Below are 21,847 nucleotides of genomic sequence, written 5' to 3' on the forward strand. Positions count from 1 at the left end.
TAAGGAATTAAAACACAATTTAAGTTTCTTAAAGCGTACCAGTTCGATATTATATTTTAGTATTTCAGTAAGTGTAAGTGAGTTGGTCTGCAAGCCGGGTTTGTTGTGGAGGAAATATAAAAACAATAACCGCAAATTAATAAATATGAACAAACTAAAAGTACGCAATTTGTGTGTAATACTCACCTATATAATAAGTCAATTGATCATATATAACAAATTTCTGTTGGCGCACACTACCGAAATGGAGTTAATCAAAACTACTGTTGAACAAGTCTCCACTTGGCCCCCCGATTGCTTTAAGGATGAGAAGACTACTTGTAAGTGCCATGGAGATGGCAATTTATATTGTAATATTGAGGACGGACGCAATTATATTTACATCAGTTTTAATTCCCACTTGCGGAGACTGTATGTAAGTTGTTCTATGAACACAATAACTAATATAGATTATTTACTTCAGCGCAAGTTTCAGTCAATTACACTTAAAACCCATTATTTCCAAGTGATATATTGCAAGAATTTTATACACGAAATCTATATGAATGACAAAGTGCGGGCAATTCTTATACAAATGCGTGAGTTGAATAAAGTAATACTAGTCTATAACACTGATCTTGATGCAGGAACAATGAGACTTTTTGGGTCAGTCATGAAGATGCACTTGCAATTGATTATTAAATCAAATCGTAATGAAATCGGGGAAGCAGATGTTATAAGCATACCTGTAATATTTTCTGGGCTGAAACAATTGGAAACGCTAACGCTTAGCGTACACAGTCTACGAAATCAGTACTTATCGCTGCAAAACTTGACGCAAACACACTTTAAGAACCTCACTGCTCTCAGACAGCTTGACTTAGCCGGAAACAATATGAGAATGTTGGACGCCAACATGTTTGCAGCGCTAACGCAATTAAATTGGCTGAATTTGAGCCGTAATGAAATCCGGGAATTGCCCGAAGATCTGTTTGCATATCAGCGTGAACTTCTCATACTGGATCTGAGTCACAATTTATTGGAATATTTAACGCCACACATTTTCGATCACACTCCTCGGCTATGGCAGTTGATACTTGGTGGCAATCAACTGCACGACACCACAAATATTATGGAAAATCTGAAACCGTTGTATTATCTACATAGGCTAGACGTAAGCCAGAATCAACTGCAAACTATTTGGAGCACCGACACTTCCGTCAATAGAACATAGAGGTTACTGGCAAATTTTCGATACAGCTATGAGTGCATGAGTTTCGCTTTAGCCGACGGTCTTAATTATATTATCAAGTTGCAACCAGAAAATTACGAAGGTGGCAAGATTAACTCAACGGTAATCAATTTAAGTGGCAATCGTCTGCGCGAATTTACTTTGGATTGGCTTGTAGCAGCGAACATTTCATGCCCTTTTGAAATAAACCTAGAACACAATCTGATTGAAAACATTTTTTCTTTACAAAATTTCTTCAGTGCAACTGCCGATTGTGCGCCCGAAATCAAAATGACTGGTAATCCGATCGTGTGCGATTGTAAATTGGCTTGGATTTACAGTGAAAACTGTCGTTCGCTGTTCAATGGTTTGCAGTGCGTTCAGACGTCAACCAAACTAGTAAAAGATCTCGCGCAGCTGGAACGTAAAGAACTGTGTGCTTGGGAACCAGTAATGTGCCCCAGCGAATGCAATTGTTACACACAATTTGAATTCCTGCACATCATTTGCAACGGTGCGCAATATATCAAAGAGCTCCCACGCCCCGAGCAAGTTGGGCTCAAGAGTTCGGTACTCGATATTAGCAATAACAATTTCATTGTATTGCCGCTAAACACCACCTTCGGCTATGGCAACGTTTCGCAACTCAACGCGTCGTCCAATAAAATCACGAGCATAAATATCAGTCAACTGCCAGCCAATTTGACGGTTTTGGACTTACGAAATAATCGCTTAAGTTCTTTAAATGATGATTTTTTACGTACATACCTCAATGAGAGCACAAAACTACAATTTCTCTATCTAAGTGAAAATCCTTGGTTTTGCAACTGTTCCAAGCTGCAATTGCTGTACACCATACGAACACATCGGACACGAATACCCGATGCCGACCAGTTACTCTGTGTTAATCAGCCGAACGATACACTCCTAATTGCAAATGTGAGAGAATTGTGTCCAACTCCTGTTGCTGTTGAACATAATCAGTACTTTATTGCAACTTTGATTAGTGTAGGGTTAACAATTATTATTTTACTTTTCATTGTCGTACTCTTCTATAAATATAAATTAGAAGTGAAAGTCTGGTTATATAGCCATAACATATTGAGATTTTGCATTCGCGAATGTGAGCTGGATAAGCATAAAGCATTCGATGCGTTTATTTCATATGCTCACCAGGATGCAGACTTCGTCAACCATACATTGCTGCCGCGACTCGAACAGTGCGAACCACCATTTCGTGTATGCACGCACGAACGAAATTGGCTGGCTGGCGCTTATATACCTGAACAAATCATCGAATCGGTGGAACAGTCGCGTCGGACGATCATTGTGCTCTCGCAGCACTTCATCGAGTCGGATTGGGCGCGCATGGAATTTCGCACAGCGCATCAGTGCTCGTTGAACGAGGGTCGTGCGCGCATAGTAATTATTAAATATGGAGAAATCTTGAAAAGTGAGTTACTGGATAGAGAACTAAAGGCATATTTGGATATGAATACATATCTGGATTGGCAAGATGTCAGATTTTGGGACAAATTACGCTACGCCATGCCACATAAGGTGGGTGTAGAGAGGAATTGCGATATGCTAAAAACTAGCGGCAGAATGTATGTTATGGGACATGTTGAGATGAATCGTTTGGCTGACGACATTGTTTAAATTTATCACGGTTGGTTTGTGGTAAAGCAATTGATTGCAGAATGGTAAGATTTATCACAAATACATTTACACATATTTATGAAAATACATATACATATATTGCAGTTATTTCATCAATATGCAAAATGTCGTTACTAAGAGAAAGATGGAGATAATCTTGGCCAACGCTTGCCAAGCAGTGGTAATCGCACAAACTCTTCAATTCCATTTTATTATATTGTATTTCAAGTAACTATTTAATAAATTATCCTGCATATTTAATTAAAAAACACACAATGATATCTGTTTATATAATTCTGCAAAAATTATTTACTTAAATACATACTTAATCAGACCGTCGCTGGGAAACTGCTGCAACAAGACCAAGGCTCTCTCTAGGGAGAAAGCTGAAGTCAGAACGCCGCTTGGCGGCCAAAATTGTGGAACGCTACGGTGATAAGCATGCTAAGCAGCATGCTAAAACACTCAGATCGGAAACTAATAAAGTTGAACCGGCGGTTAAGCGGCAAAGGTCGAGTGAGGGAGAAAACTCCCTTGATAAAAAACTGCGAATAGGGGCTGCAACAACCTTTAGCAAAATCGCTAAAAGCGCTGGCTCAATAGAACTTGGCGTGTTCGATAGAAGAAGGAAGAGAAGAAGGAAGGTCAAAAGAAACTCTGACCCTCCCCGAAAATTTGAAAGTGCCGGATGGCACCATTGGCAATCTCTCAGGTGGGGGAGCTAGATTGGAGGCGGTGGAGAAAGTGTATCTTCCACACTTTGTAGCCCGTCACTATCCAAGCAAGGCTGGAAGGTGATAAAGCTGGAGAAACCCGAGGAACCATATCGGAAAGTGCTGATATTGCTAAATGCGGAGTCCACATGTCCTCTCATCAAAACTAAGGGAGCTATAAGCTATAGGTTCCAAAGTCGAGCACGACATGGACGGTGAACTATCGCTACTGGAGGAGAGTCTGGAAGATGAAATTTTTCCAGATTAACCTCCATCCGCTAATTTACTGCTTCGTGTAGAGCAAGACGGACCCGACGTCATCCAGATCCAGGAATCCCTACTGAATAATAACGGCATCTCTCGATTGTGGACGAGGAGCTATAAGCTGCTGGTGACCAACCATGCAGGTAGAAACAGAGTCTGTATGATGGTCCGAAAAGAATTAACGGTATTTCTTTTACCTAATTTCAGCAACGTACTGACGGCAGATTTGGAGTGTGACGCCGAAGATGCCTGATTTCTGTGTACATTCCTCATGACGATGAAGTGGAGCTCCCTTACGAGCTGTTGAAAAAGACCTTGGCTGAAGCATAACGAAGAGGAACCAGTGTTTTCATCGGTTCCGACGCCACTCGCCGCATTCAATCTGGGGTAGCTAGAATTCTAACAATAGAATTGAGACGCTTTTTGATGTCATTGTTTTACGAAAAGCTTTTCATCTGTAACAGAGGAAACTGTCCTACTTTCGTGACTGTAGGCAGGGAGGAGGTTCTTGACTTCACCTTGGTCTCATACGAGTTTACCCCGCTTATCTCAAGCTAGGGGGATTTTACGATTACTGCTTTTTTGATAATATCAATTATATTGGGTTAGGCTAGTCGGAGAATGTCTGCCTAAAAATACGTTTAGAAACTCCAGGAATACAAACTGGGAGGAATGCAGCAAGAGGCTCCGCCAAACTCTCCCACGCGTACCGGAGGTGGACTCATTCGTCGTGCAAAACTACATTGGAGAGCTTTTGTCCGCAGAAAATACCAAAGGGCAGAGGGAAACTCCTTCGGATATCAAGGGATCCTGTAGGTGTTTCTTTCCGGTCCCTGTCTTTTCCACTCAATATGAACATTTCGAGTTCAACCGAATGCCATTTGGACTAAAAAACCCGCCTGCCACATTTCAAAAAATTATTAACAAACTACTGAAAGATTTTATTAATAAAATATTTGTGTCTATTTATACGATATTTTGATATTCTCTACAAGTCTCTACGAGCACTTTAATGATATAAACCGAGTTCTAACAAAACTTCGTAAATGCAAGTTCTTTTCAAAAGAAAGTTTGTACTTAGGTGATATAGTAACCCCTGAAAGAGTTAGGCCAAATACTAGTAAAATCGATGAAATTTTGAAATTGGAATTGCCAACATCTGTGAAACAGATTAAGCCGTTTCCTAGTGTTACTGGTTACTACCGAAAATTTATAAAATATTTTTCAAAAAAAGGTGTTAATTTTAACGTAAACGACCCAAATTATATTAATTCATTTGAAAAGCTTAAGAGAGTAGTAAGAGACTGCCCGGTACTTAAGTACTCAGATTTTGAAAAACAGTTTCTGCGACTATGCAAGTTCAGATGCTCTCGCCGCTGTTTTACAACAGGATAATCATCAACTATGTTATGCGACTAGAACGTTAAATGATCACGAAAAAAATTATTAATTATTATTGGGCTACTAATTTGATATTCTATCCGAGCATTAGCCCTTAAAAAGGCTTTTTATTAAATCGCAGGGGAAATGAGTCCAAGGTTACATCATTAGTTAAATAGTCAAGCGAATTTAATATTTCCTACATTAAAGGTAAGGAATATTGCAGGATGGAGTCATGTGTAGAAGTTCACGCAAGTGAGGAAAGTTCTCTGATCGCGATGGGTTTCGGGCCCGCCACCTAAAAAACGCCTCCAATGAAAAGGAAGTAGGTATGCACGAAAACACTCAGCTCTGAAAATATTCGACGCTATACCCGGCGGGGGAAGCAGAGGAAGACCTCCGCTCCGTTGAAAAGACCAGGTGGAGAAGGACCTGGCTTTGCTTGGCATTTCCAATGGGCGCCACGTTGCGAAAAGAAAAAACGACTGGCGCGCGGTTGTTAACTCGGCTATAATCGCGTAAGCGGTGAAACTGGTTCCTAAATAGACGAAATTATCTACAACTTCAAAGTTATGACTGTCAACAGTGACGTGAGAGCCAAGTCGCGAGTGCGACGACTGTTTGTTTGATGACAGGAGATATTTCGTCTTGCTCTCGTTCACTGCCAGACCCATTTGCTTTGCTTCCTTATTCAGTCTGGAGAAAGCAGAACTAACGGCGCGGGTGTTGAGGCCAATGATATCAATACGAGTATCATCGGCATACGCCAGCAGCTGTACACTCTTATAAAAGATTGTACCTGCTCGATTAAGTTCTGCAGCCCGAATAATTTTCTCCAGCAGCAGATTAAAGAAATCGCACGATAGGGAGTCGCCTTGTCTGAAGCCTCGTTTGGTATCGAACGGCTCGGAGAGGTCCTTCCCGATTCTGACAGAGCTTTTAGTGTTGTTCAACGTCAGTTTACACAGCCGTATTAGTTTTGCGGGGATACCAAATTCAGGCATCGCGGCATAGAGGCAGCTCCTTTTCGTGCTGTCGAAAACAGCCTTAAAATCGACGAAGAGGTGGTGAGTGTCGATTCTCCTTTCACGGGTCTTTTCCAAGATTTGGCGCATGGTGAATATCTGGTCGGTTGTTGATTTACCAGGTCTAAAGCTACACTGATAAGGTCCAATCAGTTTGTTGACGGTGGGCTTTAATCTTTCACACAATACGCTCGATAGAACCTTGTACGCGATGTTGAGTAGACTTATCCCACGGTAGTTGGCGCAGATGTGGGGATGGAGTCATGTGTAGAAGTTCACGCAAGTGAGGAAAGTTCTCTGATCGCCATTCACTTGGGAGTGGCCAGAAGCGATTATTTTACATATGACTCAAACAGCTCACGACTTCCGGTCTTTGACCAAGTATCCTCTGAGTAGCCTAAGAACATCCATTTGAAGGCGAGTTAAAGTGAGAAGGCGAAACATCCCCTGCATAGGGTTGTGCGCTGGGTTTGGAACCCGCTACGTAAAAAAACACCCCCAATGAAAAAGTGTAAACGGCCTCGAATGAGAGAATCAATAATTACCATAAAAATTAAACTGGTCATACCGGTAACCATAAAAAGTTTAATTTATATTTATTTATAATTTGAATTTTTTAATCCAAAAATACATTAATAATTGCTCCACTTGTACCAGATCTAGGATTAAAGCCAAATTCCATTGAACTGAAACTCCAAAAGACATAAAACAAATAAAACCTATGGATGTCTAAGCAAATACAAAATTTGCTGTTGGTTATTACCTTGAAGACAATACCAATCAAACTATAATAGAAAAACTTAGCCTTATAAATCTCAAAAGGGATATTTTAAAAAATTAATTTGCGATAGTGAATTCAAAAGTGAAAACATTAAACATTGTTTAAAAACCGAAAATATAAGTCTTCATTTAGTGGAGCCTAACAGCCACACAAGCAATGTAATGTTAGTGGAGGGGTTTACTGTCGGAAACTATTTATTAACTTCAGTTGTAGACTTTTTAACTATAACAGTTTCTTCCAGGCTGAGGTAGCAGTAGATTTGCTGCTCCGGAGAGTGGCCTCCTTTAGGGAGGTGACCATTCACTCAGACAGAAGAGCGGCCATACTAGCCTTGAACCCATTTACAGTGCATTAAGGGCGGTCGAGGAGTTCCTAACCTCGCTATCAATAGCATCGAGTGTCTTCGTAATAAGACTGGTATGGGTGCCGGGCCATAGCGATGTAGCAGGTAATTGCAAGGAAAGGCACCCTAGAACCATTATCGCCGGAATGGAAGCGGGTCAGTGTTCCCGCATGCACTTGTGTTCTACTACTGGATCGCTGGGCTTAGCGGTAGTTTGGCCAACACTGGGCCTCCATCGTTATTTGCGCAGTCGCTAAAGCCTTTTGGCCCAGTATGGCTATCCTCTCTATAGTTGTGGGGCATTTAACAGGTCATTGCCGTATTGGCGTTCATCCTGTAAAGATGGGAATCTTACCAGTCGCCGTCTGCAGAAGCTGTTTGGAAGAAGATGAAGTAGAAACACCTCAACTCTTGCTTCTTGACTATCCCACGTTTCGGAGGTCAAGACTTAAACAGCACAGCACCTTCGGACATCCCATCGAACTGACGGGTATTGAAATTAAGCGACTTTGCAAATTCGTGTTGGCTACTAAGCGTTTTTACAATATGTACTCGTAATTCCGAAAAGAGGAGTTCTTATTTTCTATGGCTTCACAACCAATCATATAAAGCAAAGTCAGCCGGATGTTCGAAAATGCTGATATTAGTTATATGGGGCCTATGTCAAGTTTTCGCTCTCATTTATCTATTTTTGACACAAATATACTATTGAGATGGTCGATATATGCGGTACAAAGTCATTGGAAGTTTGAAAATCCATGCATTAGGTATAAGATATTAAACTAATTTTTGACATACTAACAAATTATTGACAGAAAAGGATTCTGTCTGAATTTAAACTGTATATCTCACACATTAACCGATAATTTCAGTCAAAAGTCAACTATAAATACTGGGGTTTATACATTCGGTATAAGCCCCTACATAGCTAGGAGCTTGAGCAGTTTTGGTTGGATTTGGACAACTTGTTGTCATAAGGTGACGTACTTTGAACAAATTATTGGTGCAAAATTTTATTCCGTTATTTTAAATACTTCTTGATTTGTGTGATGGACGATATACTTTACGTCATATAGGAAGTAAGCGTGGTTGTAGTCGGATTTCGCACTATGGTAAGTAATATGAGAAGAATATCACGTACTAAATTTAGTCGATGTCGGCCGGTTGAGTGCCGACACATGTGATTTCACAAAAGTGGGCGATGCCACGCCCATTGTCAAATTTTTACACCGACTCCCATAAAGCCATCTGACATCATCTTGGAGGTAAAATGTAATGTCTCTGGCGTATTTAGTTATTGATTTATCGCGATTTTTTTAGTTTTTAACAATACCGTTATATGGGGAGAGAGCGGTGTTATCATCCTATTTCATTCATTTTCACACTGTCGGTAGGAGTTCTTATAAGATTAGAATTGGGTTATTGTAGCTATACAGTTTAGGAGATATGTATATTAAATTTATTAGAGGTCGTGGCGACACAATTGCTACCGCAATCCCCTGTAAAAATTACAGTTTTATATTTTAATAAAGTGCTTCGTTATGGCACTTTATAGGTTTACGCTTTATGGCGATTTGTATTTTTTTATACTTAGAAACCCATTTACCAAGTTTCATCGAGATATCTCAATTTTTACTGAAGTTACAGCTTGCACGGACGGTCGGAGAGACAGACAGCCACCCGGATTTCAACTTTTCTCGTCATCCTGATCATTTGTATATATATAATCCTATATATATCGCTAAGTTTTAGGTGAGACGTACAACCGTTAGGTGAACACAACTATAATAATATGCAGCAACATATTGCGTGAGTATTCAAACGAATAAAATTAGAGAACAAATTGCAAAAGCGCATATGGCTGATCTCCTGAAATCTTGATTTTAAAAATAAATATTTAAATACATAACATTTATTACGAAACGACGTTAGCTAGTTATCTTATATGTAACATATGTTTTATATCTCAAATATTGGTATTATATTAAAATCATTCTAACTAAACTGCTATCTTAATTTTAAGTGATTTGACCGGTGGTTAATGTAGCTTTAATATGGTCACGCCAACCTTTTAAAAAATGTTAACCACAAATATCCAAATTTGTTGTGATATACTACTTTAATGGCTTTGCTATAGTCTTAGTTAGCTTACGAAAGAGAAAATAATTATGGGAAAAAGTTTGGATTTCTTACATTACTAAAACGACAAACGAATTATCGCACAGCAGCGAGTGTTAAGAGAGTTTGCGGTTTCCACAAATATTTTGCTTGATAAGGGGTTAGAACACAATTTAAGTTTCTTAAAGCTTACCAATTCGATATTATATTTTATTATTTCAGTAAGTGCAAGTGACTTGGTCTGCAAACCCGATTTATCGTGGAGGTAATATAAGAACAATAACAGAAAACTAATAAATATGAACAAGTTAAAAGTACGCAATTTGTGTATAACACTCTCCTACATACTAAGTCAACTGATCATAAACAACAAATTTCTGTTGGCTCACACTACAGAAATGGAGTTAATCAAAACTACTTATGAACCATTCCCCACTTGGCCCCGTGATTGCTTTAAGGATGGGAAGACAACTTACTACGGTGACGGGTATTTTCAATGTAATATTGTCGACGGACTCAATTATATTTACATCCGTTTTAATTCAACCTCGCGGAGTCTGTTTATAATGTGTACCATAGCCACAGAAACTAATTTCAATTATCTACTCGAGCGCAAATTTCCGTCAATTTTACTTAAAACCCGTTATTTCGAAGTGATAGATTGCAAGAATTTTACACCCGAAATCTACATGAATGACAAAGTGCGGGAAATTCTACTAGAAATGAGTGAGCTGAATAAAGTAACACTAGTCTATAACATTGACCTTGCTGCAGAACCAACGAAATATTTTGGTCCAATCAAGGATGTGTTTCACCTAAAATTGATTATTAAAACAAATCGTAATGAAATCCGGGAAGCAGATATTATTAGCATATCAACTGACTTCTTTTCGGAGCAGGACCAACTGGAAACGCTTACGCTTAGCGTACAAGGTCTAAGAAACCAGTACTGATCGCTGCAAAACTTGACGCAAACATTCTTTAAAAACTTCACTGCGCTCAGACAGCTTGACTTAGCCGGCAATAATATGAGAATGCTGGAGGCCAACATCTTTACAGCGCAAACAAAATTGAATAGTCTGAACTTGAGCCGTAATGAAATTCGTGAATTGCCCGAAAATCTGTTTGCATATCAGCGGAGACTTTTCATACTGGATCTGAGTCATAATTCATTGACATATTTAACACCACACATTTTCGATCACACTCCTTGGCTATGGCAGTTGAAACTTGGTGGCAATCAACTGCACGACACCACAAATATTATGGAAAATCTGAAACCGTTGTATTATCTACATAGGCTAGACGTAAGTCAGAATCAACTGCAAACTATTTGGAGCACCGAGACATCCGTCAATAGAACGCTAATTCTACTGGCCCTTTTGAAATAAACCTAGAGCACAATCTGATTGAAAACATTTTTGCTTTACAAAATTTCTTCAGTGCAACTGCCGATTGTGCGCCCGAAATCAAAATGACTGGTAATCCGATCGTGTGCGATTGTAAATTGGCTTGGATTTACAGTGAAAACTATCGTTCGCTGTTCAACGGCTTGCAGTGCGTTCAGATGTCAACCAAACTAGTAAAAGATCTCGCACAGCTGGAACGTAAAGAACTGTGTGCTTGGGAACCAGTAATGTGCCCCAGCGAATGCAATTGTTACACACAATTTGAATTCCTGCACATCAATTGCAAGGGTGCGCAACATATCGAACAGCTCCCACGCCCCGAGCAAGTTGGGCTCAAGAGTTCGGTACTCGACATTAGCAACAACAATTTCATTGCATTGCCGCTACACCACCTTCGGCTATGGTAACGTTTCGCAACTCAACGCGTCGCACAATAAAATCACGAGCATTAATATCAGTCAACTGCCAACCATTTTGACGGTTTTGGATCTACGAAATAATCGCTTAAATTCTTTAAATGATGAATTTTTGCGGACATACCTCAATGAGAGCACAAAACTACAATTTCTCTATCTAAGTGAAAATCCTTGGATTTGCGACTGTTCCACGCTGCAATTGTTGTACACCATACGAACACATCGGACACGCATACCCGATGCCGACCAGTTACTCTGTGTTAATCAGCCGAACGATACACTCCTTATGGAAAATGTGGAAGAATTGTGTTCAACTCCTGTTAATGTTGAATATTATCAGTACTTGATTACAACTCTGATTAGTGTGGGGTTAACAATAATTATTTCACTTTGCATTATCGCACTCTTCTATAAATATAAATTAGAAGTGAAGATCTGGTTATATAGCCACAACATATTGAGATTTTGCATTCGCGAATGTGAGCTGGATAAGCATAAAACATTCGATGCGTTTATTTCATATGCACACCAGGATGCAAACTTCGTCAACCATACATTACTGCCGCAACTCGAAAAGTGCGAACCACCATTTCGTGTATGCACGCACGAACGCAATTGGCTGGCTGGCGCTTATATACCTGAACAAATCATCGAATCGGTGGAGCAGTCGCGTCGGACGATCATTGTGCTCTCGCAGCACTTCATCGAGTCGGATTGGGCGCGAATGGAGTTTCGCACAGCGCATCAGTGCTCGTTGAACGAAGGTCGTGCGCGCATAATAATAACTAAATATGGAGAAAACTCGAAAAGCGAGTTGCTGGATAGAGAACTAAAGGCATATTTGGATATGAATACATATCTCGATTGGCAAGATGTCAGATTTTGGGACAAATTACGCTACGCTATGCCACATAAAGTGGGTGTAGAGAGGAGTTCCGATGTGCTAAAAACTAACGGCAGAATGTATGTTATGGGACAAGTTGAGGTGAATCGTTTGCGTGAGGAAATTGTTTAAATTTGACACAGTTGGTTTTTGGTCAAGCAATTGTTTGCAGGATGGTAAGCGCTTTCACAAATATACATATATATATATACGAAAATACAAATATGTTCCATATAATTGCAGCTACTTAGTGAAATCTTCCGATTTTTTTGCGACTGAAAAGTTATTCATAATGTCGCTACTAAGAGAAAGAAGGCCAACCTACTTACCAAGCAGTGATGATCGCACAAACCCTTCAATTGCATTTTATTATATTTCAAGTAACTATTTAATGATTTTTCCTGTAAAATTAATTAAAAAATACACACCGATATCTGTTAATATATGTATTTTAACAAACATAATTTACTTAAATATTTCAACAAGAAGAAAACGTAAGTTCTCGAAAGGTGCAGTGCTTAGATGCACTGAGGAATGGTACTGTCTGGTGCTGACATGTTTAGGTTAAACAAGTAATGAGGGTGCATAAAATTCCATCTAATCCAAAACAAACAACGACGATACAGACGTTTGTTCTTACTGTGGACCAACTGAGGTGATGGAACTATTTCGATCTTTGTATTAGCGCCCTTGTATACAGAATACAATAGTTTTGTTCACCCAGCGGTTAAATGTGTCACCTAAAACTAATCGAGATAAATATAGCGTTCTAAACATATAAGTAAATAGTCAGTCCCTTCCGTACGACCATACATGCTGTAACTTGATTATAAATGAAGATGTCTTGATGAAAATACACATGTTCCTTGGCAAGAAAGTAAGGCGGAGTGGGCGTAATCGGACTACTGCGACGCTCACAAAACGCTATTAAAGGAAAACATATAAAGGACCTTAACTAATTACAAAACTAAGATATAGAACTGTATAGAAGATTACAGTAGTAGGAGTTATGTGATCTAAAAATTTTGAAAAAGTGGGTTTGGCCGACTTTGCTTTAATGTACATAGAAAGCTCTGTGGGAACCGGGAACCCGTGGCGATGGCATTCTGGCCTCATCAGAAATGTATGACGGATTAATGTCGCAATCGCCTGTTCAAACCCTGGAAGGCCTCAGAGTACGTCTGGTAAACTGCAGCAACAAGACCAAAATCCCAGTAGGAGTCTTCACATCAGGCAATATAATGGAAGAAGCCGGTGCAATCCCGGCGGCAGGTGAAGTGATGAAAGGGGCAGTCTTCACACGTGCGGAATCGCCAGCACTAGCACAGGAACCTCTAATGGAATTACTAAAGGCTCTACTATGGGCAGAAGTAGAGCAGCTCTCGCGATAAAGCTGAAGTCAGGCCGTCGCTTGGCGTCCAAAATTTTGGAACGCTATGGTAATATGCGTGCGGAGCAGCATGCTAAAACACTCAAGTGGGCCAAGAAGGTGCTGAGCGAGAGCGAAACTAAAAGGAAGGACCAGACGCGAACAAAATTAGCGGTTAAGCGGCAAAGGTCGCATGAGGGTGAAAACTCCTTTGTGAGAGTGCCGGATGGTACCATGGGCTTCATAAGCTAATTAGATGTGCCGATGAAAGATCTGCTCTACTATATAACGAGACAATCTCTCAGGTGGAGGAAATATGGACGAGAGCTAAATTGGAGGCGGTTGACAAAGTGGATCTTCCACTTCGAACCTAGGGCTCGCGTCTGGTTGCAAGCTGAATCTTCCTCTACGAGTGATATTGAGGAAATCCTCAGGTATTGTAACCTCTCCCAATCCCCGCAAGACTGGCGGGTAATAAGACTGGAGAAAACCGAAGAACCATATCATTGGTTCCGACGTCAACTCGCCAGATTCAATCTAGGGTAGCTCTGTCGCTAATAATAGAAGTGAGTCGCTCTTTGATTTCATTGTTAGCGAAAATCTTTTCATCTGTAATAGAGGAAACTGTCCTACTTTCGTGACTGTAGGCAGGGAGGAGTTCTTGACCTCACCCTGGCCTCATACGGGATTGCCGCGCTGATCTGAAGCTAGAGAGTCTTTCATGATCATTCCTTTAGTCGGAGAATGTCCGCCCTCTAAGAATGGGTCAACAATACGTCCTCTGCGGGGATATCTCTCGGAGTGCTGCTTGACGACTGTACGGCTTTTGTCGACCTTCTGTATGAACGACACTTGACGTCAAATCGTTTAAACCGTTCAATTTCCCGGGACCAGGCGGCATCAATCCAATGCAGATAAAACAGGCTGTTAAGATGTTATACAGCTGGTTGGCACCAGTCTATGCGAGCTGCATCAGAATGGGGTACATCCCATGATCCGGGTGACGAGTCAGAGTTACGTTAACCCTCGAAGACTGGCAAGGGCTTCCATGTTACGGATCAGGATTTCAGGCCCATCAGCCTCTCCTCGTTCTTACTTAAAACTTTGGAGAGACTGATAAACTGGTACATAAGGAGGCGCATTCCGAGAGACTATCTATCAGGAGCGCAACATGCTTATCTTAAAGACAAGTCAGTGAATACTGCCCTGCAGGAAGTTGGAATAATGCCTGAGTATCCTACTTCGATTTTATGGAAAAACAATATTTGTATCTTTAATTTCTATTCATTATATACATCGATATCTTTGACAAAGTTTGTACAATTTACAAAGGAAACATCTTGATTGTCTAGGTATTTAAAAGAATTTGTTTTACTTCATTATGTTCCTTTTTGTTAAGTTCAGAATACATGGCAATCTTACCTTTTTCGAAATGTTTAAATATAATATTAATAACGTTATGGGCGTTAATATCTCTTATATGAATAAAAACGCCGCAAATGGCAAACGAAATAAGGTCTACGATTTTAGGGCATGCACCTGGAATGTCCGGTTTCTTAAATGCGAAGGTGCCGCTGCTCAAATGGTTGATGTGGCATTTACTACAGTGGCCATATAAAGCCCCCGCCACGATATTAAAATCGTGTTGGTGACTTTAACGCCAGGGTGGGCAAAGAAGCTATCTTTGGCACTACGGTCGGTAAATTCAGCCTCCACGAAGAAACATCTCCAAATGGGTTGAGGCTGATCGACTTTGCCGGGGCCCGAAATGAGTTATCTGTATTACTAGAGTCCAGCATAAGAAAAGTCAACAAGCCACCTGGCTGTCTCCGGATCGAAAAACCACCGACCAGATCGATAATGTTGTGATAGACGGAGGACACGTCTCCAGTGTTTTAGATGTGCGTGCGCTCCGAGGTCCTTACATCGACTCAGACCACTATCTTGTTGCAGCAAAGATACAGACCCGCCTCTGTGCTGTAAAACGCGCACATCAAAAAACACAGGGAAGTTTCGACGTCGAGAAGCTGCAATCACAACTGACAGCAGAACAATTTTCTACTCGACTTAAGTGCCCTGGAGACGATCAAATAATTGCGTCAAACAGTGCATATGTGTTAGTGATGTTCAATCGTGTGTTGCCCGCAAACGTTCAAATTAACACGTCAAACATCACTTTACTTTTGATCTTGTAGCGAACGGTCGTCATGTCATCGTCGGATGATGATTATCTTTTATTGGCATGTGCTGCAATTCTTATGAAAAAAAAAAATGAAAAATTTTATTATTTTAATTTATTTGATTTGTTTTGATTTTATTTTATTTTAGTTTATTTATTTTATTTTATTTTATTTTATTTTATTTATTTTATTTTATTTGATTTTACTTTAATTATTTTATTATTGTAATTTATTTGATTTGATTTTATTTTATTTATTTTATTTTATTTGATTTTACTTTAATTATTTTAATTTATTTGATTTGATTTTATTTATTTTAAAATTTTACGCTTATTTCACTTAACTTTTTTCTTCTTCACTTCACTCTTTTTCGCTTCACTTCACTTTTCCGCAAGTATGTATGTCCTCTTCGCTTGAAGTCTTCACTGCAAATGAGTCATGCTTGTCAAACATGAGTGGAGACGATCAAATTATCGTCCGTCAAATAGAAATATCAAAAATTTTTGATTTTCATCAAACAGAGCCGACAACAAGTCGGTGTAGCGTACGTGTAGCCGACGAGAGCCGACGACACCAACACAATTAAAGTGTTTGACGCAATTATTTGATCGTCTCCAGGGCACTTTAAACTCTTGCTCTCTGAGCGCACTCGTCAACAACTCGGTATAAGGAAACTGTGGGACTTACGTACAGCTGCAACTGAAACCATTGGAAAAGAACAGCTTTAACGATGAGGAGTGCCGTGTCGCAACGGAGAGGAAACACACTGACTACCTCACAACGTTACGATCGACTACAACACGTGCGGGATGGGATAGATACCGAGAGTTGAAGAGGGAAGCGAGAGGCATTTGCAGAAAGAAAAAGAATAAGGCCGAAATGATTGAGTATGAAGAGCTTGATAAGCTGGCCAACCGGGGGAAATGCTCGAAAATTCTACGAAAAAATTTAGTGGCTAACTGAAGGTTTCAACACCGGAGCATACTCTTGTAGAACCCCCAAAGGTGATCTAATCACCGATGCCCAGAGCATACTATGAACGCTTTTGGGTTTTGGTGGTCATCTAGTGGCTTCATTCTCCGAAATGTTTACTTCTGTTGTTTACTTCGTTTTCTTCACCATTGCCAATTTCCATCAGATTCGAATTATTGGATAAACGACATTGTACTTGGGTTGTAATCAACCCTCATATGAGAACTTTTAGTTTGTCTCGGTAAATTTGGTTGTATTTTGTTCGTAAAATTGTTGTACCCGTAATAGTAATTATTCCGATTGTTGTAATTGTTTCGATTAATGTTTGTACTGCGTATGTACTATAATGGTTGTTCCCACTTTGTTCTCTATTTGCTTGTTTATTATCGATATTGTTTTGTCTATTATGTTCATAAAATCTATAATTTTTCTTGTAACCTCCGTGATTTGCTCTGTTTTTATCGACATATTTTTGAGGTCTAAAATCCATCGCTCTTTTGTCTTGCAGCACTTTTAATTTTGAATACTTTATGATAATATCATTGAATGTTTCGTTCTGTTATATGTGCTCTTATAGGCCCTTCGATTTTCTCTAATTATATGTCGACTAGGTCCCTATCTACATTTTAGGGTTTGTAAATGCCCATTTCGGATTTAGATTTTTCAAAAACTTCAAATAGTTCGTTGCATGCCTCTGCGTAAGATTTCTTTTGACGAGATCATTGTAAAATTTTCGCGTTAATGATTTCCCAAGATGAGTTGTCCTCCAATTCTCTCGTCCTTTTTCCAGCACTGCCCAGTACGAGGTGTGTTCAAAAAGTATCGCGAATTTTGAATTTTCGCGGGTTACGTACATATATTCGAATTTCGATTTTTTTGTGGCGTTATGTTGATACTCATGTCTCTCACTTATGCCGACAAGCTCGGTCATTTTGAATGTTCATTTAATTGTTGACAGCTGCTTTGCTTGCACGTGTTTTGGATCGTCTCGATTTTTACCTATCAAAAAAAATCTCATAGGGATTACTTTGAAGGGGACAAAATAGATATTCATGAATAAATAAATAATTTTTGAAAAAACATAAAATTCGCGATACTTTTTGAACACACCTCGTATTTTCTCATTGGTTATAATATTGGTGAAATGTTGGATTAGTCCATGGTCCGTGCCGTAGAGAAATGTTAGTTTCGACAGCTCTGATGAACGCTTTTGGGTTTTGGAGGTCATCTAGTGGCTTCATTCTCCGAAATTTGCCAATTTAAACTGTTTGCACTTTCGTTTGATCTATTTTTCCGCTAATTTCATTTCGGTTTGATTCCTATGACCTTCTGATCAAAGACGACCCGACTGCGCCAGTTATTTGGTTGATATTTAAAAAAGTTTTTATTTCGAATTAAATAAGCTAGTTTTATAAAAATGGTCGTTGCCAAGAAAAAAGAAGTGGTCGCGGTGCCATCGTTTTATAGAAAAAGAGCCATTGCAAAAAGATTTTATCTTATGTTATTATGCATAGACTAAGCAATATAATTATGGTGCGTTTAAGTCGTTGCACTTACATCGAGATAATTTATTCGTCTAATAATTATGGTGGCTTACATTGTAAGATGTAACTCGGGCGCCTCGTCATCCTGATCATTCGTATATATATAATCCTATATATATATCGCTTAATTTTAGGTAAAACGTACAACCGTTAGGTGAACAAAACTATCATACTCTCTAGCAACATATTGCGAGAGTATTCAAACGAAAAAAATTAGAGAACAAATTGCAAAAGCGCATATGGCTGATCTCCTGAAATTTTGATTTTAAAAATTAATATTTGCTAAAAATAACATTTATTGCGAAACAACGTTTGCTAGTTAACTTATAACATTCTTGCTTTATATCTCGAATATTTGTATTATATCAAAATCATTAATTATTAGCGACTTCAACGCCGGTTAATGTAGTTTTAACGCGTTCACGGCAACTTTTTAAAAAGTTTTTAACCACAAATGTCCAAATTTATTGTTATACACTACTTTAGTCGCCTGGCTAAAGATTTAGTCAGCTTAAGAAAGAGTAAATTCTTTTGGAAAAAGTTTGGGTTTCTTTTATTACTAGTAGTTAATTGGCTGCCCAACTTAGCATTTAAATTTTATGATAAGTCACTTACACTAGCAGATTTAATTGTATCCAACTACTGCTTTAATTAAAATAAAAAACACTTTATACCCTTAGGTTTTTAACCACTTTATTTACAAAATAAATTTATATCTTATAAAGATTTTGTAATAACAACGTTTTGCCGGAACTGGCGATCGGGGTTCCGCGAATCGAGGTCGAACCGGGTAGTCGCGGTTGAGCAGCGAGATGTTGAGGTGTATATGTAAGGGTATCTCCTGTAGACGAAAGTTAATGTGCGAATGTCGATGTGCGCAGTGTGTCGAACGAATGTATGTAAAAGTGCGGCTTGTAAAGCATTGTATAAACCTACAAGTAACCAATCCTTCATTTTTCACTAACACACACGCAAAAATATACTACAATTTAGGCACTTGGTACGGGTTGCCCCTAAATATTCTACTACAAATTAGGCACTTGGTTCGGGTTGCCCCCAAATATTCTGCTACTAATTAGTCACTTGGTACGGGTTGTCCCCAAATATTCTACTACTAAAACGTTCAAATGCCTCAAATCTGCTATAGTGTGTTGCCGTGTTAGGTTTTAAAATTTATAACTTTAACAATATTTTTATAAATATTCAAATATTTTTCGATTATTTAAATTCCTAAATATTAAATTTAATCAGTTTGGTCCAAAATATTAATTACTGTATCAATATACAGGGTAGGCCATTTAAAGTTGACCCATCTGGCAACGCTGTAACTTTTAACAGCGCTGACAAATCGGCTAATGTCATACCGCGTTAGAAGCGTCATTCGAAGACAATTTATACCATGGAACAGTACACTCCAAAAGAACGCGCTGAAATTGTTCAGCTTTATATTCAAAATAACTTTTCAATTGTGTTAACTCAACGTGCGTTTCGCAAAAAAAATAAAGTAAAAAGTGCTCCAGTTAAGAACACAATTAAGTCTTTATACGCAAAATTTGTGAACACCGGTAATCTCAGTAATGCCAGTCATGCATCCAGACAACGCACAAGACGTTCTGATGAAAATATCGAAGCTGTACGAGCCAGTATTGAGGAGACTCCATCGACATCGAGTTATCGCCGCTCTCAGGAATTAGACATCTCTCGCACCACTCTCCGACGCATAATTCATAAAGATTTGAAGATGTTTCCATATAAAATTCAAATGGCACAAAAACTAAACCCAGCTAATTATCCGCGACGCCTTAATTTTGGCAAATGGGCCATCGAAATGGCTGAAAACGAACTTGACTTTTGGCGAAAACTCATCATGTCAGACGAGGCACATTTCTCGTTGAATGGAGGCGTAAACAAGCAAAATTGCCGATTTTATGCCACCGAAAATCCTCAATTAATTGAAGAACAGCCTCTTTACGACCAAAAAGTAACAGTTTGGTGCGGTGTTTGCGCGAATATGATCATCGGACCGTATTTTTTCGAAGACGATGATGGAGCCACGACAACAGTCAATGGTGAGCGTTATCGAGCCATGATAACGGATTTTGTGATACCCATTATTCGCGAAAATGACATGGATAACTTCTGGTTTCAACAGGACGGGGCTACATGCCATACAGCTCGACCAACAATCAATTTATTGCGACCATTTTTCCCCGGGCGATTGATATCGAAAAATGGTGATGTTGACTGGCCACCGAGATCACCAGATTTGACGCCACCAGACTTTTATTTGTGGGGTTATTTGAAATCCAAGGTATACGCTAATAAGCCAAAGACCTTAGCTCAACTGAAAGCCAACATTCGACGTGAAACAGCCGCCATATCATCCGAAACATTGGCCAAAGTCATGGAAAATGTCGAAAAAAGAGTGCATTTGGCTGTCAAAGCTAAAGGTGCCCATTTACGCGATCTAATTTTTAAATATTAGCTGAAACAAATCCCCTTGGACCAAAATAAATTATTTTTGAAATGAACAAAAAACATTGTTTTCTTTTGTTCTTTTTTTTTAGAAACAAATGGGTCAACTTTAATTGGCCTACCCTGTATTATTAAATGTTTCCAATTTTATAAAAAAATATTTATATAACTTTTCAAAGTTTACCAAGACCTACCAATTCTACCTCATTTCAAAATATACATATCGAGGTAAATGTGGACGTAGATGAAAGCAGCATAAAAATGCTTTTGTGTATTTTTGCGGTTATTTGTACTTGCCAAGATTTGATGGTGGTATTACTGAAGAAGATTTTTTCTTCACTTCAGAAAAGCAATATAGTAATTGCCAAATAGTAAATCCACCCCTTGAATTTATAGATTTTCTATCGAAAATCGAAGATATTTATACACATTTTGATTCTACATGCCATAGGATCGGATTTTCCCAAATATTATTTGAAAAAATGGTTAACGTAGAACCGTACTATTGTTGTGAAAATTATAATTTTGATATTATAAAATGTCTATTCATTAGAATTAGAACATATTTCCTAGTAAACGCTTTTAATAAAAAACTAAAACAAAGTGATTTCAAAAACGTAAAGTTCTTGTGTGTTACACATAAATAGTAATCACGTCCGTTTGTCTGTCTATATGAGTCGGAATTTATATGTAAATATATATGTCTGTCAGTCTGAATTATTTTATATTTGTCAAAAAGTTTGTCTGTCGAAGGCCGTATTTCCATAGTTACCTTGATCTGTGATTTTGAAATGAGAATTTTAGCGATTAGGTTTGTACGCTTATTATCAATATTTTTTTTTTGTTTTTTAAGTGTTTTCGTGTACCAGGTATAGGACCCTTCTTTCCACCACTATTCCTTTGATAGGGTTTTTAATAGGTATTTCGCTGTGGGTGATTTAAAATTTTTTGTAAATATTATTTATTACTTAGTAGATTGTTTTGAATATTATTGTTTTTGTTCCTGAATTGTACCTGATTTTTTATATTTATTTTAGTTTTTGTTTAAATAATTACAAGTTGATTGTTATGACTTGTATTGTTAATGTTTACAATGGAAAAAGTTG

The 21,847-nt window shown here is 38.6% G+C and overlaps 2 protein-coding genes and 1 pseudogene across 2 annotated transcripts; all 3 read left to right on the plus strand.

Moving 5' to 3' along the window:
- Nucleotides 1-658: 658 nt before the first annotated feature.
- LOC125775857 (phospholipase A2 inhibitor-like) lies at nt 659-1,213 on the plus strand. The gene has a single exon (XM_049446894.1). It carries the CDS (start codon nt 659-661, stop codon nt 1,211-1,213), a length of 555 nt encoding a protein of 184 aa, XP_049302851.1.
- Nucleotides 1,214-1,249: 36 nt separating this feature from the next.
- On the plus strand, nt 1,250-10,872 carry LOC125775858 (protein toll-like; the record flags this gene model as incomplete). The annotated part of the gene is made up of 2 exons (XM_049446896.1): nt 1,250-2,770; nt 10,447-10,872. Coding segments are annotated over exons 1-2 (1,947 nt in total), but the record flags the coding sequence as incomplete, so codon positions are not given.
- Nucleotides 10,873-10,879: 7 nt separating this feature from the next.
- LOC125775859 (protein toll-like) lies at nt 10,880-12,333 on the plus strand (annotated as a pseudogene).
- Nucleotides 12,334-21,847: the final 9,514 nt, after the last annotated feature.

Source organism: Bactrocera dorsalis, chromosome 1 (assembly GCF_023373825.1).
Source record: "Bactrocera dorsalis isolate Fly_Bdor chromosome 1, ASM2337382v1, whole genome shotgun sequence".
Taxonomy (NCBI): Eukaryota; Metazoa; Arthropoda; class Insecta; order Diptera; family Tephritidae; genus Bactrocera; species Bactrocera dorsalis.